Here is a 20,993-nt window from a genome sequence, read left to right as displayed (position 1 = left end):
ATTGGAACAGTTAATATATGGCTGATGTAAGGATACAGACAATATATTAACAGTATTTATTTGATTTTGTTTATAGTAAAGCCGGACCCCCCAGAGAATGTGGTGGCTAAGCCGGTACACAATAATCCGCGCCGGCTTGAAGTCACTTGGCAGATCCCGTCTACTTGGCCAGATCCAGATTCCTTTCCACTCAAGTTCTTCCTACGCTATAGGCCTCTCATCCTTGACCAATGGCAGCACGTGAGTAGAATTGGCCATTTGCTTCTATTGTTTCCCACGACTCTGACCTCATTGAAGGGGAAATAACGTTTTAGGGTTGTGGAAGCAAGAGGGACCACCCACATCCTAGATGTTTTTGGATCATTCTGAGCAGCAACGGGGAAAGTGTGTGGGAAGTAGGTGTAACTGTGAGGGAGTGCATGTAGGTGTGTGTATAGTGTGTGTATAGTGTGTGTATAGTGTGTGTAGATTGTAAGATTGTGATGTACAGAAGAAGAAGAAGACAAAAATGGATGTGGTCACAACAAGTTCTCCACACTATGAGCTGCTAATAATTTTTTCCTCATTCTATTTCCAAAATGTTGGGAGGTAACTGCCACACCTCTGATCTATCATAGTCACGCCCTTTATACTAAACCCCACCCATCATCCACACAAACCCCACCCATTCCCTGTCAAAACCAATGAATCAGATTTGTACATCTCTTGGGGCCCCCTCTGCCAACAAAGGCCCTGAGTGTAGTACCCCTGTACTCCTGGTGGCATTCCTGTGTAGTAGGGACTGTGTAACTGTGGTGTAGGGTGTATAGTAAGGCCGTATACAGGGGCAAAACTACTGGGGTGTGACAGGTGCAATTGCACCCCCTCAGGGCCCGTCAGACACTAGCGCAACTCTGCTGCAGAAAATTTGTCTGGGGGGGGGGGGTGGTGAGGGCCTGGAAGCGACTTGTTCCATCGTTGTCATTAAACTACAAAGTCCATCATGCTCTGACAGCCCCAGACTTACTAGGGATTGTAATGCACAGGTCTGTCTGCCCTGAGGCTGAAGGCACTACCAATGCATATGCACTTATACAGTATTGAGGCTTCTCTTTCTCTCTATTCATTCAGCCTTGCCTGACCTGCTTTCTGTGCACTAATTCATAATCCAACCATCTAGGGCTTTACTTCCCCTTTAATACTAAAGCCAGTTAAAGAGAAAGTGCATAAATATTAATAGGACAAATGTATTTCCCTGTATCCCTCCTAACACTGTACCGCTGCCTGGAAGAGACAGGGATTATTTATAGGCCAGACTGAGAGTCATATATATACAGTATATATGTATAGTATATCATTTATATGTTTAGTATATAAATATGTAAGGATCGGGATTTGTGAATTTGACCCATTTTGCTTTGACAAAAATTTGCTGCCGGCGAAAATTCACCAAAATTTGTAACGCACGTCTATGGGCGTCATTTCGGTTGCAAAACTTTGCAAAAAACTCACTCATCGCTAGGGCCCACGGGCAGCTGCACACACCCCCCAGCATAGCAATTAAAGGCAAACTATTCCTCACATGTAAGCTGCTCCTTCATGAGCATTTGGTAGCACTGATAAATGAGAGAACACAAAGCAGATGGATTTAAAAACACAGAAACAAATATTTATAACAACCAGAGCCAGTGGGCAATACAAATCTACATTCATGGGCAATTGATCATATAGACATGATCACCATTGATTTATATAGTGGCACCATGTTACCTACAAGAGATCCAACTGAAAGTGTGACATCACTACTACTTACAGTAAGTGACATCACATTGCAGTCCATGCTGGGAAAAGGTCAGATCTCAGAAAACCATCAGGTCAGGCTGTGCAGTGGCTGGTTTCCTTTGATATTGGGGTCACCAGGGGTGTAACAAGTCTCACCAGACCCCCTTCTGAACAGAATTGTAGATGACTACAGAGGAAACAGACCCTGGACTTGCAGACCTTTGTCAGTAGTCAACTATGATTTTGTGCAGAAGGGGGCCTGGCATTTTTACCCCAATTTAACGTGAAACCAGCTATTACCCAGCCTGCCCTACTGTCTCCATCTTGTCCAACTATCATCATCTTGTCCTACTTTCTTGTCCTACTTTCTCCATCTTGCCATACAGCCTCCCTATTTCTTTACTGTCTCCATCTTGTCCAACTATCATCATCTTTCCCTACATACTCCCTTTGTCTCTACTGTCTCCATCTTGTCCAACTATCGTCATCTTGCCCTACAGCTTCCCTCTTTCTCTACTGTCTCCATCTTGTCCAGCTATCATCATCTTGCCTTACAGCCTCCTTCTTTCTCTACTGTCTCCTTCTTGTCCAACTATCATCATCTTGCCCTACAGCCTCCCTCTTTCTCTACTGTCTCCATCTTGTCCAGCTATCATCATCTTGCCTTACAGCCTCCTTCTTTCTCTACTGTCTCCTTCTTGTCCAACTATCATCATCTTGCCCTACAGCCTCCCTCTTTCTCTACTGTCTCCATCTTGTCCAACTATCATCATCTTGCCCTGCAGCCTCCCTCTTTCCCTACTGTCTCCATCTTGTCTAACTATCATCATCTTGTCCTACAGCCTCCCTCCTTCTTTACTTTCTCCATCTTGTCCAAATCACCATCTTTTCCTACTTTCTCCATCTTGCCTTACAGCCTCCCTCTTTCTCTATTGTCTCCATCTTGTCCAACTATCATTATCTTGCCCTACAGCCTCCCTCTTTCCCTACTGTCTCCATCTTGTCTAACTATCATCATCTTGTCCTACAGCCTCCCTCCTTCTTTACTTTCTCCATCTTGTCCAAATCACCATCTTTTCCTACTTTCTCCATCTTGCCTTACAGCCTCCCTCTTTCCCTACTGTCTCCATCTTGTCTAACTATCATCATCTTGTCCTACAGCCTCCCTCCTTCTTTACTTTCTCCATCTTGTCCAAATCACCATCTTTTCCTACTTTCTCCATCTTGCCTTACAGCCTACCTCTTTCTCTACTGTCTCCATCTTGTCCAACAATCATCATCTTGCCCTACAGCCTCCCTCTTTCTTTATTGTCTCCATCTTGTCCAACCATCATCATCTTGTCCTACAGCCTCCCTCTTTCTTTATTGTCTCCATCTTGTCCAACTATCATCATCTTTTCCTGCTTTCTCCATCTTGCCTTACAGCCTCCCTCTTTTTCTACTGTCTCCATCTTGTCCAACTATCATCATCTTGTCCTACAGCCTCCCTCTTTCCATACTGTCTCCATCTTGCCCTACAGCCTCCATCTTTCTTTATTGTCTCCATCTTGTCCAACTATCATCATCTTGTCCTACAGCCTCCCTCTTTCTCTACTGTCTCCATTTTGTTCTGTTGTCACCATTTCTCCATATTGTCACCACCTTATTTTTCTCCCAATTTCTCTACTGCTCTTAACTTGCCCTTCATCACCACCTTGCCCTGTGCCCTCTGCTACATCTGCTGTCCTCCAACTCAGTCAATGTACAACCATGGTCCCATTCTGTTTAGGCCCCTGGGTGTTTGACCCTGTTGGGCTCCCCTAAAATAGCTCTGGTCACATGATAACCATAAAAATAACATTTTCCCTCCTTTGATGTGTTACATTTATTTAAAGACAGGAGTAATAACATGTTACGTTTATGACAGAATATTTGGGTGTTTGGCAAAGCTCTGTCAGATAAGGGATGTCACGTCTGTGCCGCCTCCTGCCCCTGTACCCCCCCCCGCCTGGCTCTGTGCCACATTCTGAACGTTCAGCCGAGGGCTTGGGGCCACCATAAAGCTGTGAGTCCTTAAATGTAACGTGGGCAATTAGGAGACGACAGCAGAGGAAGTGAGGGGCTGGGGGCACAAGTGAGGGATCTGCATCGTGATTTATTCATGGACTTTTTATTGATTGGAAATGCATTACCCACTGCTTATCTGAGCTCCCCAGCCTGACTCAGCACCCGCAGGGAGACAAAGCTCATCAGGGAGAAGGTCGTAGACAGAGCAATTTGCAGCAGGAATGGGGGGGGCAGTAATCTCAGTAACCTGAGGATAGTGACCTCCCTAGTCATGTGACCTCCAGAGACATTTACTAAACCCCCCCAGCTGTGACACTGGCAGCACCCAGCTCTAATGCAATCAGCCAGGAAGGAGTTAATATAATAAAAGTGCAGGTCAGACATGGAAACTCTCCAGCTTTTATCTGTATAGGGTATTGGATGGGGACAGGATTAGAGCAAGGGGGGGGGTTACAAAATTAGACTGAGCAGGGGTGTCTCTTTCATTCTTCCAATAATGTGTTACTGTATTCTGAGCCTCTCTATTACTTGGCACCTCATATAATGTTTCCTTCATATTCCATCTGCTGCCTTAGAACACAGGCCAAAGCTGGGCACATTACAGACAAATAATAATAATAATAATAATAATAATAATCATAATAATAATAATAATAATTATAATAACAACATAGTGGGTGCATCCATGTTATTAACAGTTCCAGATGAGGCACATCAGCAAGTCGGGGTCTACTTGTTATAGAGATAGTAAAGCATGAGAGTGACAGCAGCAATGAGACAGTCAGCATGTTAAAGTAGTACAGTAGGGCAGGACTGGATAGTAACAGAAGATGAAGACACTAGGACAATATGGAGACAGTAGGACAAGATGGAGACAGTAGGACAAGATGGAGACAGTAGGGCAATATGGGAACAGTAGGACAAGATAGAGACAGTAGGACAAGATGGAGTCAGTAGAGCAATATGGAAACAGTAGGACAAGATAGAGACAGTAGGACAAGATGGAGACAGTAGGGCAATATGGAAACAGTAGGACAAGATAGAGACAGTAGGACAAGATGGAGACAGTAGAGCAATATGGAAACAGTAGGACAAGATAGAGACAGTAGGGCAAGATGGAGACAGTAGGACAAGATGGAGACAGTAGAACAAGATGGAGACAGTAGAACAAGATGGAGACAGTAGGACAAGATGGAGACAGTAGGACAAGATGGAGACAGTAGAACAAGATGGAGACAGTAGGACAAGATGGAGACAGTAGGACAAGATGGAGACAGTAGAACAAGATGGAGACAGTAGGAAAAGATGGAGACAGTAGGACAAATGGAGACTGTAGGACAAGATGGAGACAGTAGGAAAAGATGGAGACAGTAGGACAAGATGGAGACAGTAGGACAAGATGGAGACAGTAGGTTAAGATGGAGGTCATTGGTCAAAATAGAGATAAGTATGGAGAGATGGAGACAGTAGGGCAATATGCCAACAGTTGGTCAAATGATAGAAAACGTAGAATTTCCGAAAAATATAGTCTTGGAAATTAAAATGAAACTCTGGCAGGATACGGATATCTTGTCTCCTTGGTGCCATTATACTGGCAGATCTGCAGTGTTATCTATATACACAGGTTGTACAGGTAAGCTATAATGTGTATGTGTGCGGGTTTATGTATGTATTCACACTGTAGCTTAGATTCTTTTTCCCTGGCACAAAGCAGTGTAATCTTAAAATTGTGCTCATTTTCTTGCTGTGCAAATACCCCCCTCTAGTGTCACACAGATGAACTGCACAATAAATGTCAACATGTTTCTATATTAGAGCAAAAGAGGTTATTTATTGTGCAGAAGTGCAAAGTGCAAGACTAAAAGCGACAGTCGTCCTTTTTTTACACTTTACACACGGCACTCTGGTGTAGCATTGCCGGAGCTCTCTGCACTCTTTTTTAGACTGTATTAGTCAGTGCTGTGTTTGTGAGGGGCTTGGGAGTCACAGAGGGACCAACAACAGGGCCCTGCAATTACCAGATGCTTTGTTATTTGTAGTGAGGGGACACTGTGGGTCGTGTGTGTGTTATACTGGGACACTGTGGGTCGTGTGTGTGTTATACTGGGACATGGTGGGCTCTGTATCTGTTATACTGGGACACTGTGTGCTCTGTATCTGTTATACTGGGACACTGTGGGCTCTGTATCTGTTATACTGGGACACTGTAAGACTTATTTGTTTTGTATAGTGCTAGTATAATAACTTAGAAAGAAATAGAAATAAATTAACCAATAAATTAACCAAAATAAACCTTTCTCACATCTTTCCTAAGCAGAAGAACATACAGCAGCCTCTTTCTTTCTCCTGACAACTTCCTTGACTACTTGCTGGTCAGACTGGTGGGAAACTGACCAGCAGGTGGCGCTGTTGTAACAAAATTCATTCATATTAACAGCACATGTATCCCTTAATATCTTGGAATAAAAACAAAATAAATAATGAAGTTTTACATTCACTTATTTTCGAGGTTTACTTGTGGGTGCTATTTCCCTTTAATTACAGTTAATTTGTGAATAAATCCCCTATTCCCGTGGGTCTCAAGTTGCCGTTGCTCCTCGACATCACAGAATTCACGAAGCAGCCGCCTGGTATTTTATTTTACATTTTATTTTACATTTTAATGACGCTTCCCGGGAAGGTTCCTTTCAGAGCCGATATCTTGTGCCGCTCAGTGGATTCATCCCATTATAAGTCTGTGACTGTGGATAAAAGATTCGGGTTACAAAGCATTTCCCTAGTAAAGTAACACAGCGAATAACATTCCTCTTATCGCTTCACTTACCTGCAGAGTATGTACCTGGCGCTGGGCTCGGCCTGAATAATAATCCCTCTGTCTCCCTCCCGGTGTTCTGAATAACTTGCCATTTGTGTGGCACACGGAGCCAACTGGTGAGACAGAGGGAAGGGACTGAGATTTCTCTGTCTGTGGCAGCCGTGATTCTCTGCATTAGGGAATATCCAAACTGCAACTCCCAGCATTCACAGCTGAGCCACAGATTGAGGTGTAGTACAATTAATGTTCTAAGGTCTATAAGTCGTGATGTTTTAGCCTAGAAGAGACTGTGCCATTGAGGGGATGGGGTGGGTCTTGATCCCGTGCTGAGATTCCATACCTAGGGCAGCCCCAAGACTAACTACAAAGGTCTAAGGTGTTGTATTTTGGGGCCCCATATAACAAACTATAGATAATATAGATTTCACAATATGACAAATATGACAGGGCTCCAATCAGCTCAACCACCTGTTCACCCCCCAACTTTCTGGTAAGTCATGGGATGCCCTGATGTCTTATTTGTTTAGGCAGTTATTCAAGGTCACGGGACCCCAGTTATTTGTCCACTGCCCATTGGGTGACGAACCCTCCAACGCTGACCCCTTCTTCCCAGACCTTTTCACCTCTCTGGGCCCCCCTGCTCTTAGACCCCCTCATTACCCCCACGATGGTGACCCTGGGCTCAATATGATTGGACAGGGGAAATACAAATTTTTATACAACATTGTTGCACAGATAATAGTCTCTGGGAAGGGAGTGTGACTGTGGGATAGCAGGTATAGTAGGGAGAGATGGTGCCTATAGTAACAGTGGATAATAATCTCTGGGAAGGGAGTGTGACTGTGGGATAGCAGGTATAGTAGGGAGAGATGGTGTCTATAGTAACAGTGGGATAATAGTCTCTGGGAAGGGAGTGTTACTGTGGGATAGCAGGTATAGTAGGGAGAGATGGTGTCTATAGTAACAGTGGATAATAGTCTCTGGGAAGGGAGTGTTACTGTGGGATAGCAGGTATAGTAGGGAGAGATGGTGTCTATAGTAACAGTGGATAATAGTCTCTGGGAAGGGAGTGTGACTGTGGGATAGCAGGTATAGTAGGAGAGATGTGCCTATAGTAACAGTGGATAATAGTCTCTGGGAAGGGAGTGTGACTGTGGGATAGCAGGTATAGTAGGGAGAGATGGTGTCTATAGTAACAATGGATAATAGTCTCTGGGAAGGGAGTGTGACTGTGGGATAGCAGGTATAGTAGGGAGAGATGGTGTCTATAGTAACAGTGGGATAATAGTCTCTGGGAAGGGAGTGTGACTGTGGGATAGCAGGTATAGTAGGGAGAGATGGTGTCTATAGTAACAGTGGATAATAGTCTCTGGGAAGGGAGTGTGACTGTGGGATAGCAGGTATAGTAGGGAGAGATGGTGTCTATAGTAACAGTGGATAATAGTCTCTGGGAAGGGAGTGTGACTGTGGGATAGCAGGTATAGTAGGGAGAGATGGTGTCTATAGTAACAGTGGATAATAGCCCCTGGGAAGGGAGTGTGACTGTGGGATAGCAGGTATAGTAGGGAGAGATGGTGCCTATAGTAACAGTGGATAATAGTCTCTGGGAAGGGAGTGTGGCTGTGGGATAGCAGGTATAGTAGGGAGAGATGGTGCCTATAGTAACAGTGGTTAATAGTCTCTGGGAAGGGAGTGTGAGTGTGGGATAGCAGGTATAGTAGGGAGAGATGGTGTCTATAGTAACAGTGGATAATAGTCTCTGGGAAGGGAGAATGACTGTGGGATAGCAGGTATAGTAGGGAGAGATGGTGTCTATAGTAACAGTGGATAATAGTCTCTGGGAAGGGAGTGTGACTGTGGGATAGCAGGTATAGTAGGGAGAGATGGTGTCTATAGTAACAGTGGATAATAGTCTCTGGGAAGGGAGTGTGACTGTGGGATAGCAGGTATAGTAGGGAGAGATGGTGTCTATAGTAACAGTGGATAATAGTCTCTGGGAAGGGAGTGTGACTGTGGGATAGCAGGTATAGTAGGGAGAGATGGTGCCTATAGTAACAGTGGATAATAGTCTCTGGGAAGGGAGAATGACTGTGGGATAGCAGGTATAGTAGGGAGAGATGGTGTCTATAGTAACAGTAGATAATAGTCTCTGGGAAGGGAGTGTGACTGTGGGATAACAGGTATAGTAGGGAGAGATGGTGTCTATAGTAACAGTGGGATAATAGTCTCTGGGAAGGGAGTGTTACTGTGGGATAGCAGGTATAGTAGGGAGAGATGGTGTCTATAGTAACAGTGGATAATAGTCTCTGGGAAGGGAGTGTTACTGTGGGATAGCAGGTATAGTAGGGAGAGATGGTGTCTATAGTAACAGTGGATAATAGTCTCTGGGAAGGGAGTGTGACTGTGGGATAGCAGGTATAGTAGGGAGAGATGGTGTCTATAGTAACAATGGATAATAGTCTCTGGGAAGGGAGTGTGACTGTGGGATAGCAGGTATAGTAGGGAGAGATGGTGTCTATAGTAACAGTGGGATAATAGTCTCTGGGAAGGGAGTGTGACTGTGGGATAGCAGGTATAGTAGGGAGAGATGGTGTCTATAGTAACAGTGGATAATAGTCTCTGGGAAGGGAGTGTGACTGTGGGATAGCAGGTATAGTAGGGAGAGATGGTGTCTATAGTAACAGTGGATAATAGTCTCTGGGAAGGGAGTGTGACTGTGGGATAGCAGGTATAGTAGGGAGAGATGGTGTCTATAGTAACAGTGGATAATAGCCCCTGGGAAGGGAGTGTGACTGTGGGATAGCAGGTATAGTAGGGAGAGATGGTGCCTATAGTAACAGTGGATAATAGTCTCTGGGAAGGGAGTGTGGCTGTGGGATAGCAGGTATAGTAGGGAGAGATGGTGCCTATAGTAACAGTGGTTAATAGTCTCTGGGAAGGGAGTGTGAGTGTGGGATAGCAGGTATAGTAGGGAGAGATGGTGTCTATAGTAACAGTGGATAATAGTCTCTGGGAAGGGAGAATGACTGTGGGATAGCAGGTATAGTAGGGAGAGATGGTGTCTATAGTAACAGTGGATAATAGTCTCTGGGAAGGGAGTGTGACTGTGGGATAGCAGGTATAGTAGGGAGAGATGGTGTCTATAGTAACAGTGGATAATAGTCTCTGGGAAGGGAGTGTGACTGTGGGATAGCAGGTATAGTAGGGAGAGATGGTGCCTATAGTAACAGTGGATAATAGTCTCTGGGAAGGGAGAATGACTGTGGGATAGCAGGTATAGTAGGGAGAGATGGTGTCTATAGTAACAGTAGATAATAGTCTCTGGGAAGGGAGTGTGACTGTGGGATAACAGGTATAGTAGGCAGAGATGGTGTCTATAGTAACAGTGGATAATAGTCTCTGGGAAGGGAGTGTGACTGTGGGATAGCAGGTATAGTAGGGAGAGATGGTGTCTATAGTAACAGTGGATAATAGTCTCTGGGAAGGGAGTGTGACTGTGGGATAGCAGGTATAGTAGGGAGAGATGGTGTCTATAGTAACAGTGGGATAATAGTCTCTGGGAAGGGAGTGTGACTGTGGGATAGCAGGTATAGTAGGGAGAGAAGGTGCCTATAGTAACAGTGGATAATAGTCTCTGGGAAGGGAGTGTGACTGTGGGATAGCAGGTATAGTAGGGAGAGATGGTGTCTATAGTAACAGTGGATAATAGTCTCTGGGAAGGGAGTGTGACTGTGGGATAACAGGTATAGTAGGGAGAGATGGTGTCTATAGTAACAGTGGATAATAGTCTCTGGGAAGGGAGTGTGACTGTGGGATAGCAGGTATAGTAGGGAGAGATGGTGTCTATAGTAACAATGGATAATAGTCTCTGGGAAGGGAGTGTGACTGTGGGATAACAGGTATAGTAGGGAGAGATGGTGTCTATAGTAACAGTGGATAATAGTCTCTGGGAAGGGAGTGTGACTGTGGGATAGCAGGTATAGTAGGGAGAGATGGTGTCTATAGTAACAGTGGATAATAGTCTCTGGGAAGGGAGTGTGACTGTGGGATAGCAGGTATAGTAGGGAGAAATGGTGCCTATAGTAACAGAGGATAATAGTCTCTGGGAAGGGAGTGTGACTGTGGGATAGCAGGTATAGTAGGGAGAGATGGTGCCTATAGTAACAGTGGATAATAGTCTCTGGGAAGGGAGTATGACTGTGGGATAGCAGGTATAGTAGGGAGAGATGGTGCCTATAGTAACAGTGGATAATAGTCTCTGGGAAGGGAGTGTGACTGTGGGATAGCAGGTATAGTAGGGAGAGATGGTGTCTATAGTAACAGTGGATAATAGTCTCTGGGAAGGGAGTGTGAGTGTGGGATAGCAGGTATAGTAGGGAGAGATGGTGTCTATAGTAACAGTGGGATAATAGTCTCTGGGAAGGGAGTGTGACTGTGGGATAGCAGGTATAGTAGGGAGAGATGGTGCCTATAGTAACAGTGGATAATAGTCTATGGGAAGGGAGTGTGACTGTGGGATAGCAGGTATAGTAGGGAGAGATGGTACCTATAGTAACAGTGGATAATAGTCTCTGGGAAGGGAGTGTGACTGTGGGATAGCAGGTATAGTAGGGAGAGATGGTGTCTATAGTAACAGTGGATAATAGTCTCTGGGAAGGGAGTGTGGCTGTGGGATAGCAGGTATAGTAGGGAGAAATGGTGCCTATAGTAACAGAGGATAATAGTCTCTGGGAAGGGAGTGTGACTGTGGGATAGCAGGTATAGTAGGGAGAGATGGTGCCTATAGTAACAGTGGATAATAGTCTCTGGGAAGGGAGTATGACTGTGGGATAGCAGGTATAGTAGGGAGAGATGGTGCCTATAGTAACAGTGGATAATAGTCTCTGGGAAGGGAGTGTGACTGTGGGATAGCAGGTATAGTAGGGAGAGATGGTGTCTATAGTAACAGTGGATAATAGTCTCTGGGAAGGGAGTGTGACTGTGGGATAGCAGGTATAGTAGGGAGAGATGGTGTCTATAGTAACAGTGGGATAATAGTCTCTGGGAAGGGAGTGTGACTGTGGGATAGCAGGTATAGTAGGGAGAGATGGTACCTATAGTAACAGTGGATAATAGTCTATGGGAAGTGAGTGTGACTGTGGGATAGCAGGTATAGTAGGGAGAGATGGTACCTATAGTAACAGTGGATAATAGTCTCTGGGAAGGGAGTGTGACTGTGGGATAGCAGGTATAGTAGGGAGAGATGGTGTCTATAGTAACAGTGGATAATAGTCTCTGGGAAGGGAGTGTGGCTGTGGGATAGCAGGTATAGTAGGCAGAGATTGTGTCTATAGTAACAGTGGATAATAGTCTCTGGGAAGGGAGTGTGACTGTGGGATAGCAGGTATAGTAGGGAGAGATGGTGCCTATAGTAACAGTGGATAATAGTCTCTGGGAAGGGAGTATGACTGTGGGATAGCAGGTATAGTAGGGAGAGATGGTGCCTATAGTAACAGTGGATAATAGTCTCTGGGAAGGGAGTATGACTGTGGGATAGCAGGTATAGTAGGGAGAGATGGTGCCTATAGTAACAGTGGCTAATAGTCTCTGGGAAGGGAGTATGACTGTGGGATAGCAGGTATAGTAGGGAGAGATGGTACCTATAGTACAGTGGATAATAGTCTCTGGGAAGGGAGTGTGACTGTGGGATAGCAGGTATAGTAGGGAGAGATGGTGTCTATAGTAACAGTGGATAATAGTCTCTGGGAAGGGAGTGTGGCTGTGAGATAGCAGGTATAGTAGGGAGAGATGGTGCCTATAGTAACAGTGGATAATAGTCTCTGGGAAGGGAGTGTGACTGTGGGATAGCAGGTATAGTAGGGAGAGATGGTACCTATAGTAACAGTGGATAATAGTCTCTGGGAAGGGAGTGTGACTGTGGGATAGCAGGTATAGTAGGGAGAGATGGTGTCTATAGTAACAGTGGATAATGGTCTCTGGGAAGGGAGTGTGACTGTGGGATAGCAGGTATAGTAGGGAGAGATGGTGCCTATAGTAACAGTGGATAATAGTCTCTGGGAAGGGAGTGTGACTGTGGGATAGCAGGTATAGTAGGGAGAGATGGTTCCTATAGTAACAGTGGGATAATAGTCTCTGGGAAGGGAGTGTGACTGTGGGATAGCAGGTATAGTAGGGAGAGATGGTGCCTATAGTAACAGTGGATAATAGTCTCTGGGAAGGGAGTGTGACTGTGGGATAGCAGGTATAGTAGGGAGAGATGGTGCCTATAGTAACAGTGGATAATAGTCTCTGGGAAGGGAGTGTGACTGTGGGATAGCAGGTATAGTAGGGAGAGATGGTGCCTATAGTAACAGTGGATAATAGTCTCTGGGAAGGGAGTGTGACTGTGGGATAGCAGGTATAGTAGGGAGAGATGGTGCCTATAGTAACAGTGGATAATAGTCTCTGGGAAGGGAGTGTGACTGTGGGATAGCAGGTATAGTAGGGAGAGATGGTGTCTATAGTAACAGTGGATAATAGTCTCTGGGAAGGGAGTGTGACTGTGGGATAGCAGGTATAGTAGGGAGAGATGGTGCCTATAGTAACAGTGGATAATAGTCTCTGGGAAGGGAGTGTGACTGTGGGATAGCAGGTATAGTAGGGAGAGATGGTGCCTATAGTAACAGTGGATAATAGTCTCTGGGAAGGGAGTGTGACTGTGGGATAGCAGGTATAGTAGGGAGAGATGGCGCCTATAGTAACAGTGGATAATAGTCTCTGGGAAGGGAGTGTGACTGTGGGATAGCAGGTATAGTAGGGAGAGATGGTGCCTATAGTAACAGTGGATAATAGTCTCTGGGAAGGGAGTGTGACTGTGGGATAGCAGGTATAGTAGGGAGAGATGGTGCCTATAGTAACAGTGGATAATAGTCTCTGGGATGGAGTGTGACTGTGGGATAGCAGGTATAGTAGGGAGAGATGTGTCTATAGTAACAGTGGGATAATAGTCTCTGGGAAGGGAGTGTGACTGTGGGATATCAGGTATAGTAGGGAGAGATGTGTCTATAGTAACAGTGGGATAATAGTCTCTGGGAAGGGAGTGTGACTGTGGGATAGCAGGTATAGTAGGGAGAGATGGTGTCTATAGTAACAGTGGATAATGGTCTCTGGGAAGGGAGTGTGACTGTGGGATAGCAGGTATAGTAGGGAGAGATGGTGCCTATAGTAACAGTGGATAATAGTCTCTGGGAAGGGAGTGTGACTGTGGGATAGCAGGTATAGTAGGGAGAGATGGTTCCTATAGTAACAGTGGGATAATAGTCTCTGGGAAGGGAGTGTGACTGTGGGATAGCAGGTATAGTAGGGAGAGATGGTGCCTATAGTAACAGTGGATAATAGTCTCTGGGAAGGGAGTGTGACTGTGGGATAGCAGGTATAGTAGGGAGAGATGGTGCCTATAGTAACAGTGGATAATAGTCTCTGGGAAGGGAGTGTGACTGTGGGATAGCAGGTATAGTAGGGAGAGATGGTGTCTATAGTAACAGTGGATAATAGTCTCTGGGAAGGGAGTGTGACTGTGGGATAGCAGGTATAGTAGGGAGAGATGGTGCCTATAGTAACAGTGGATAATAGTCTCTGGGAAGGGAGTGTGACTGTGGGATAGCAGGTATAGTAGGGAGAGATGGTGCCTATAGTAACAGTGGATAATAGTCTCTGGGAAGGGAGTGTGACTGTGGGATAGCAGGTATAGTAGGGAGAGATGGCGCCTATAGTAACAGTGGATAATAGTCTCTGGGAAGGGAGTGTGACTGTGGGATAGCAGGTATAGTAGGGAGAGATGGTGCCTATAGTAACAGTGGATAATAGTCTCTGGGAAGGGAGTGTGACTGTGGGATAGCAGGTATAGTAGGGAGAGATGGTGCCTATAGTAACAGTGGATAATAGTCTCTGGGATGGAGTGTGACTGTGGGATAGCAGGTATAGTAGGGAGAGATGTGTCTATAGTAACAGTGGGATAATAGTCTCTGGGAAGGGAGTGTGACTGTGGGATATCAGGTATAGTAGGGAGAGATGTGTCTATAGTAACAGTGGGATAATAGTCTCTGGGAAGGGAGTGTGACTGTGGGATAGCAGGTATAGTAGGGAGAGATGGTGTCTATAGTAACAGTGGATAATGGTCTCTGGGAAGGGAGTGTGACTGTGGGATAGCAGGTATAGTAGGGAGAGATGGTGCCTATAGTAACAGTGGATAATAGTCCTCTGGGAAGGGAGTGTGACTGTGGGATAGCAGGTATAGTAGGGAGAGATGGTTCCTATAGTAACAGTGGGATAATAGTCTCTGGGAAGGGAGTGTGACTGTGGGATAGCAGGTATAGTAGGGAGAGATGGTGCCTATAGTAACAGTGGATAATAGTCTCTGGGAAGGGAGTGTGACTGTGGGATAGCAGGTATAGTAGGGAGAGATGGTGCCTATAGTAACAGTGGATAATAGTCTCTGGGAAGGGAGTGTGACTGTGGGATAGCAGGTATAGTAGGGAGAGATGGTGCCTATAGTAACAGTGGATAATAGTCTCTGGGAAGGGAGTGTGACTGTGGGATAGCAGGTATAGTAGGGAGAGATGGTGCCTATAGTAACAGTGGATAATAGTCTCTGGGAAGGGAGTGTGACTGTGGGATAGCAGGTATAGTAGGGAGAGATGGTGTCTATAGTAACAGTGGATAATAGTCTCTGGGAAGGGAGTGTGACTGTGGGATAGCAGGTATAGTAGGGAGAGATGGTGCCTATAGTAACAGTGGATAATAGTCTCTGGGAAGGGAGTGTGACTGTGGGATAGCAGGTATAGTAGGGAGAGATGGTGCCTATAGTAACAGTGGATAATAGTCTCTGGGAAGGGAGTGTGACTGTGGGATAGCAGGTATAGTAGGGAGAGATGGCGCCTATAGTAACAGTGGATAATAGTCTCTGGGAAGGGAGTGTGACTGTGGGATAGCAGGTATAGTAGGGAGAGATGGTGCCTATAGTAACAGTGGATAATAGTCTCTGGGAAGGGAGTGTGACTGTGGGATAGCAGGTATAGTAGGGAGAGATGGTGCCTATAGTAACAGTGGATAATAGTCTCTGGGATGGAGTGTGACTGTGGGATAGCAGGTATAGTAGGGAGAGATGTGTCTATAGTAACAGTGGGATAATAGTCTCTGGGAAGGGAGTGTGACTGTGGGATATCAGGTATAGTAGGGAGAGATGTGTCTATAGTAACAGTGGGATAATAGTCTCTGGGAAGGGAGTGTGACTGTGGGATAGCAGGTATAGTAAATCCTGGGAGAGAGAACACAACTGCTGCTTTGCCCCTTACAGACCTTGTGCATCTGTTCAATTTATTACACTCCATAGACCAATACTTTGCCTTTACTATTAGGAGTATATCAGTGTAGAACACACAGTCTGGAATGAGTGGGTGTCTGGCCGTAGGCAGACTCTTCTCTGGAATAAAGAAGCGACAATTAAACTGAAAGAAATGTGCTGATTGTCATTCAGGATAAATAGAGGGGGGACATGGGGTGGGGGGGGTATTGCTGCTGGTAAATCTGTCTCACAGTTTGGGGGTCACAGATTCGGGGGGGGGGCCAGTGTAAGACGATGATAAACAAATATGATTTCCCCAAGTCCTCCAGCTGTTTATGTGGCTGCTGAGAGGGTTGAGAGCTGTAGTTGAACAACGGCCGGGGGCAGCAAGTTGGACATTGCAGATGTGTCTCATTTATACAGAGAGAGGATGAATCTCAGTTGTAGATACTGAAAGTGTCATTTTTTCATCTTTTTTCCCCAAACTTTTTAACGGGGTCCCTAGAGGGGTGATGAGCTGCACCAACTGCCAGTGTGGGTGAAACTGTCACAACTCAAAGCAAATGTTGTGCTGAGTGAAGTCTGGGTGGAGCCCCCAGTGTGTTGCATTAAAGGGGAAATCAATCCTCACATCCGGATTTCATGAAATCTCTAACCTAAACTGCTGAAACTCTGGTCTTTTCACTCTTTGGGGCTCTTTGGGGGTACTGGAGTGTCAGCTCTTGTTCCATCAGGCCTAGTGTGGTAAGTAAAGTATTTGGGGGGGTGTATGTTTTGTTAGAGACCCACAGCTCCTGTGTCAACACTGGGATTATTGGGGAACATTGGAATAATGAGCTTTCAGGAGTTTGGCCTGTGATTATTATGGGGCACATTTACACTGATCCACTGTGTCCCCCCAGATCAGACTCTGTACCCCCTGTGTGTCACCCCCTCCCCAGAATTACTCTCATTTCTTATGGGAATCATGGGATCTAATCAGGAAGAACCAGACCGTGCCCCGACCCATGAAACTGTCATATAAAATAGTGTTGTCTCAGGACTGTATGTAGGGACCCGTCTGACTCTTAAAGGCACAGTACGCACAAGTGGAAGTTGAAGAAAGATGTTTATTTGGTTCAGCACCGCAGTTCTGACTTTCCCTACAGTTACAATAGAGTGTAGGATTCAACGTCTCAGTTCAATCACAAATACTTCTGTCCAATGAAGCAGATTAATCTAAATATAGTGGTAGTGATGAACTTCAATAATACGCAGTGGGTTGCTGCAAAAAGGTGCTGTTTATTTAAATAAACTGTTTGTTTAAATAAACAGCACCTTTTTGCAGCAACCCACTGCGTATTATTGAAGTTCATCACTACCACTATATTTGGATCAGTCTCTTTCTTTCTCCTGACAACTTCCTTGACTACTTGCTGGTCAGACTGGTGGGAAACTGACCAGCAGGTGGCGCTGTTGTAACAAAATTCATTCATATTAACAGTACATGTATCCCTTAATATCTTGGAATAAAAACAAAATAAATAATGAATGTAAATGACAAAAGTGCTTAGAATAGCCCCCTCATCAGTTTTACATTCACTTAAAGGTTTATTTATCCTTTAATGGGGGTCATTGTATCCAGAATCCAAGCAACAGTCTAGTCCATAGGAAGGTGCTGCCATACTAATGCAAATGTCTCCCCAACAGGTGGAGCTGTCGGAAGGAACGTCGCACACCATCACGGACGCCTACGCGGGGAAGGAGTACATCATCCAGGTGGCAGCGAAAGACTACGAGATTGGCACGTGGAGCGACTGGAGCGTGGCCGCATACGCCACCCCATGGACAGAGGAGCCCAAGTACATCACCACAGAGTCACAGAAAACAGGTGACTTTGCCACATGGGGGTCATTATTTTATCTGGACAAGACAAGAAAGAGCCAATGAAAATTGAGAGTCTGTAGGATTAACTGATCTGTCTGTTTAGTGATATTAATGGACCCTGGGGCCCTTCTGCTTCTGATGCCCCATGTACCAAGATCAGGTGACGTATTTAGCACAGACGGAGCACAGGCCCAAACCCCAGGTCTCCATTCCTCCCCAGAGGATCAGGCAGTAAAGCCAAACTCACAGGCCCAACCACATAGTAGTCAATACCACATCTGCTGGAAGGTCACTCCATGTACTTACCCCATATTTAATGCCCCATATCCACGGCAATTCACTGGCAATGTAGGTCAGATATGCTCCACTCTATTAAAATGTTCTGTCCGATGTCTGTAGGGTTAAGCCCACAAGCCATAAAAAGCTAGAAGGGTTAAAAGGCATGGCCATTTTAACAGAGTATTGGGACTAGGGTGAAGGTGAACCTTGGGATCCCTATAAATGGGTTGCGTCTAGCTCAGCGCTAAAAACGTATTGGGTGACCCCCTCTTTAAAATGACTCTGTGCCTTAAGTCGCTGCCATTAGCCATATGGGCCCAGGCATGTGATGATATCACTGGAGAAAATGCAGTTAGAGGGTTACATTAACCCCAGACATGTCATTAAGATAACTGGAGAAAATGCAGTTAGAGGATTACATTAACCCCAGACATGCCAATATGATAACTGAAGTAATGGATTCAGACAATTGCATTAACCCCAGACACAACAGTAAGATCACTGCAGATCATTACATTATTAGTACAGAAATGAATTCAGAGCTCACACTTGCACCAGCAGAGTAACATAAACTTATTTCCCTCTCACGCCCCCCGTCACTTTGTACCTGATCCAGCCCTGCCCCCGGTTTGTTAGATAAATTCCCATTCGCTTTCTGCCAGAAACGTTTTACGTGTGCATTTTTAATTGTGATGTCAATTTTTATTTCCCCTCTTTCCAGTAGAAACAACAACAAGAATCACAACCACCAGCACTTACGTGGTGCCGCCATCTACCAAGGTGTGTGAGCCGGACTCTGTTAAAGGTTCCGCAGTCAGAGTTTCGTGGCTCCCTGCACTGGTACTGACATCAGTTGGGATTTTACTAATATGGTAAGTGTCACATGTGGGCAGTTTCTGTCCTGAAAAATGGCAAAATATACATTCATTTCCATTACGATCGCTCTCTGTATATTCTCTGTATTGCTGGTTGTGACTCTTGAAATAAAGTAGCAGAAGTTCTTCAGCAGTTCTGTGAATCAGCCAGCCTTACCGGGCAGAACAATTAATGGTGATAATAACAGTGTAAAACTGCTTATGTCATGAAAACTGAAATCTTAAAAATGATTAAAGGAAAAGTAAACCTCTGAAATAAGTGAATGTAAAACTGACGAGGGGGCTATTCTAAGCACTTTTGTCATTTACATTCATTATTTATTTTGTTTTTATTCCAAGATATTAAGGGATACATGTACTGATAATATGAATGAATTTTGTTACAACAGCGCCACCTGCTGGTCAGTTTCCCACCAGTCTGACCAGCAAGTAGTCAAGGAAGTTGTCAGGAGAAAGAAAGAGACTGATGTTCTTCAGCTTAGGAAAGATGTGAGAAAGGTTTCTAATTTTATTCCTAAGCAGAAGAACATCAGCCTCTTTCTTTCTCCTGACAACTTCCTTGACTACTTGCTGGTCAGACTGGTGGGAAACTGACCAGCAGGTGGCGCTGTTGTAACACAATTCATTCATATTAACAGTACATGTATCCCTTAATATCTTGGAATGAAAACAAAATAAATAATGAATGTAAATGACAAAAGTGCTTAGAATAGACCCCTCATCTGTTTTACATTCACTTATTTTAAAGGTTTACTTATCCTTTAATATAAATTGCAAAAGTGCTCAGAAGAGCCGCTACAGCCATATGACATTGATTTATGGGTAGATCTTTGTCCCTTTAATAAATCACCGGAATTCACATCTTCCTTCTCTTACAGATTTCCGCTAAAGAAAGAATTTTAACATTTCTTTCTCTATTTTGCACATGTTACGGACGGAAGCAAATTTTTTGCATTTGATCTTCATTTTTATTTTCTTTTTGATGGACAAGTCCAATGACATTAAGGTTGGCTCCGCCTGGGAAATAGGGAAAACAAATGTAAGGAAATAATGGGGAAACAAAATTGTACAAAAAGTTGAAGAAACTCAACATTACCATAAAACGTGGATCTGTCGCGGGAAGCACCTGCAAATAAAGAAGAGCTTCACAGAAACTTCTGGAACAAATTCACATCTCGCACAGCATGTTGGTTGGAGGCTGGACAACGTTTTTGGAAAAACTTTGGGGTGGACTGGTCTTAAATAAAGGAATTAAAATAAAGGAATTGGAATCAAAAATGAAGGGCCGCTAAGATCGTCATAGATCATACAGCTATAGCGTCATGCCAAAGACAGCTTTCTTTCCCACAATGCTGTGCTTCCCAAGACACTCCCCAAAACTTCTCCTTTTTGGTTAAAAAAAATAAAAAGCAAAAACACCCGGAGCAAAGCTTTCTGGGATACTCTGAGCCACAGTTCATCTGCTCTATAATAGGAAACATCTTTCTTTATGGGCAATTTATTTTTCTCCTTTCTTGATGGATTTCTGTTTTTTTTTTATTTGGAGCAGAATGTTTTCAGAACTTTCGTAAACTTTCTTATGATACTGTGCGTCAATTTGATACCACGGACACATCGATTGTATTGTTTGGCTGGGTTTGTAGTCAAGCAATCGCTGGGAACTTCTTCCAAAAAGAGAATTATGTTCCCACGAGGAGATAAAAATGTTTAAAAAAATAAAAAAAAAATTATCCCGGAGAGAGAAACATTTTTATTACACAGAACAGTCGGAGATTTATTGTGAAACTCCCAGAGACCTCTCCAGCAAGGGTTCAATGTTTCAGACTCATGAGATTCCTGGAGACAATTCCTTCGCTGTACAGCTGTCTCACGCTTTTCAGCAGAAATGTTGCACTCTTGTCTATTTTTTTGATGTTTTTGGGTTGTTATATTTGACTCTGGTTATGATCAGATTGAGAAAATATTGTTGGTCGGGATTCAGTCTGACAGTCGTAAGCTCAATAAAAAAAGAGTCAGTGGTTTGCTGAGA

The 20,993-nt window shown here is 44.5% G+C and overlaps 1 protein-coding gene across 3 annotated transcripts in view; it reads left to right on the top strand.

Annotated features, from left to right (window-relative positions):
* The window catches only part of cntfr.S (ciliary neurotrophic factor receptor S homeolog), a 241,708-nt gene extending 220,715 nt beyond the window's left edge, over nucleotides 1–20,993 (top strand). For 2 of the 3 annotated variants that reach the window (XM_041580685.1, XM_041580686.1), the window contains 4 exons: nucleotides 77–240; nucleotides 17,634–17,814; nucleotides 18,811–18,961; nucleotides 19,843–20,993. In XM_041580685.1, the coding sequence (XP_041436619.1) occupies nucleotides 77–240; nucleotides 17,634–17,814; nucleotides 18,811–18,961; nucleotide 19,843 (497 nt within the window). In that variant the 3' untranslated portion in view covers nucleotides 19,844–20,993. The remainder of the gene's footprint in view (nucleotides 1–76; nucleotides 241–17,633; nucleotides 17,815–18,810; nucleotides 18,962–19,842) is intronic. The other variant, XM_041580687.1, reaches the window with a different exon arrangement.

Source organism: Xenopus laevis, chromosome 1S (assembly GCF_017654675.1).
Source record: "Xenopus laevis strain J_2021 chromosome 1S, Xenopus_laevis_v10.1, whole genome shotgun sequence".
NCBI classification, from domain to species: domain Eukaryota; kingdom Metazoa; phylum Chordata; class Amphibia; order Anura; family Pipidae; genus Xenopus; species Xenopus laevis.
The sequence above is the reverse complement of the archived record's forward strand: the minus strand, read 5'-3'. Positions and strand labels throughout refer to the sequence as shown.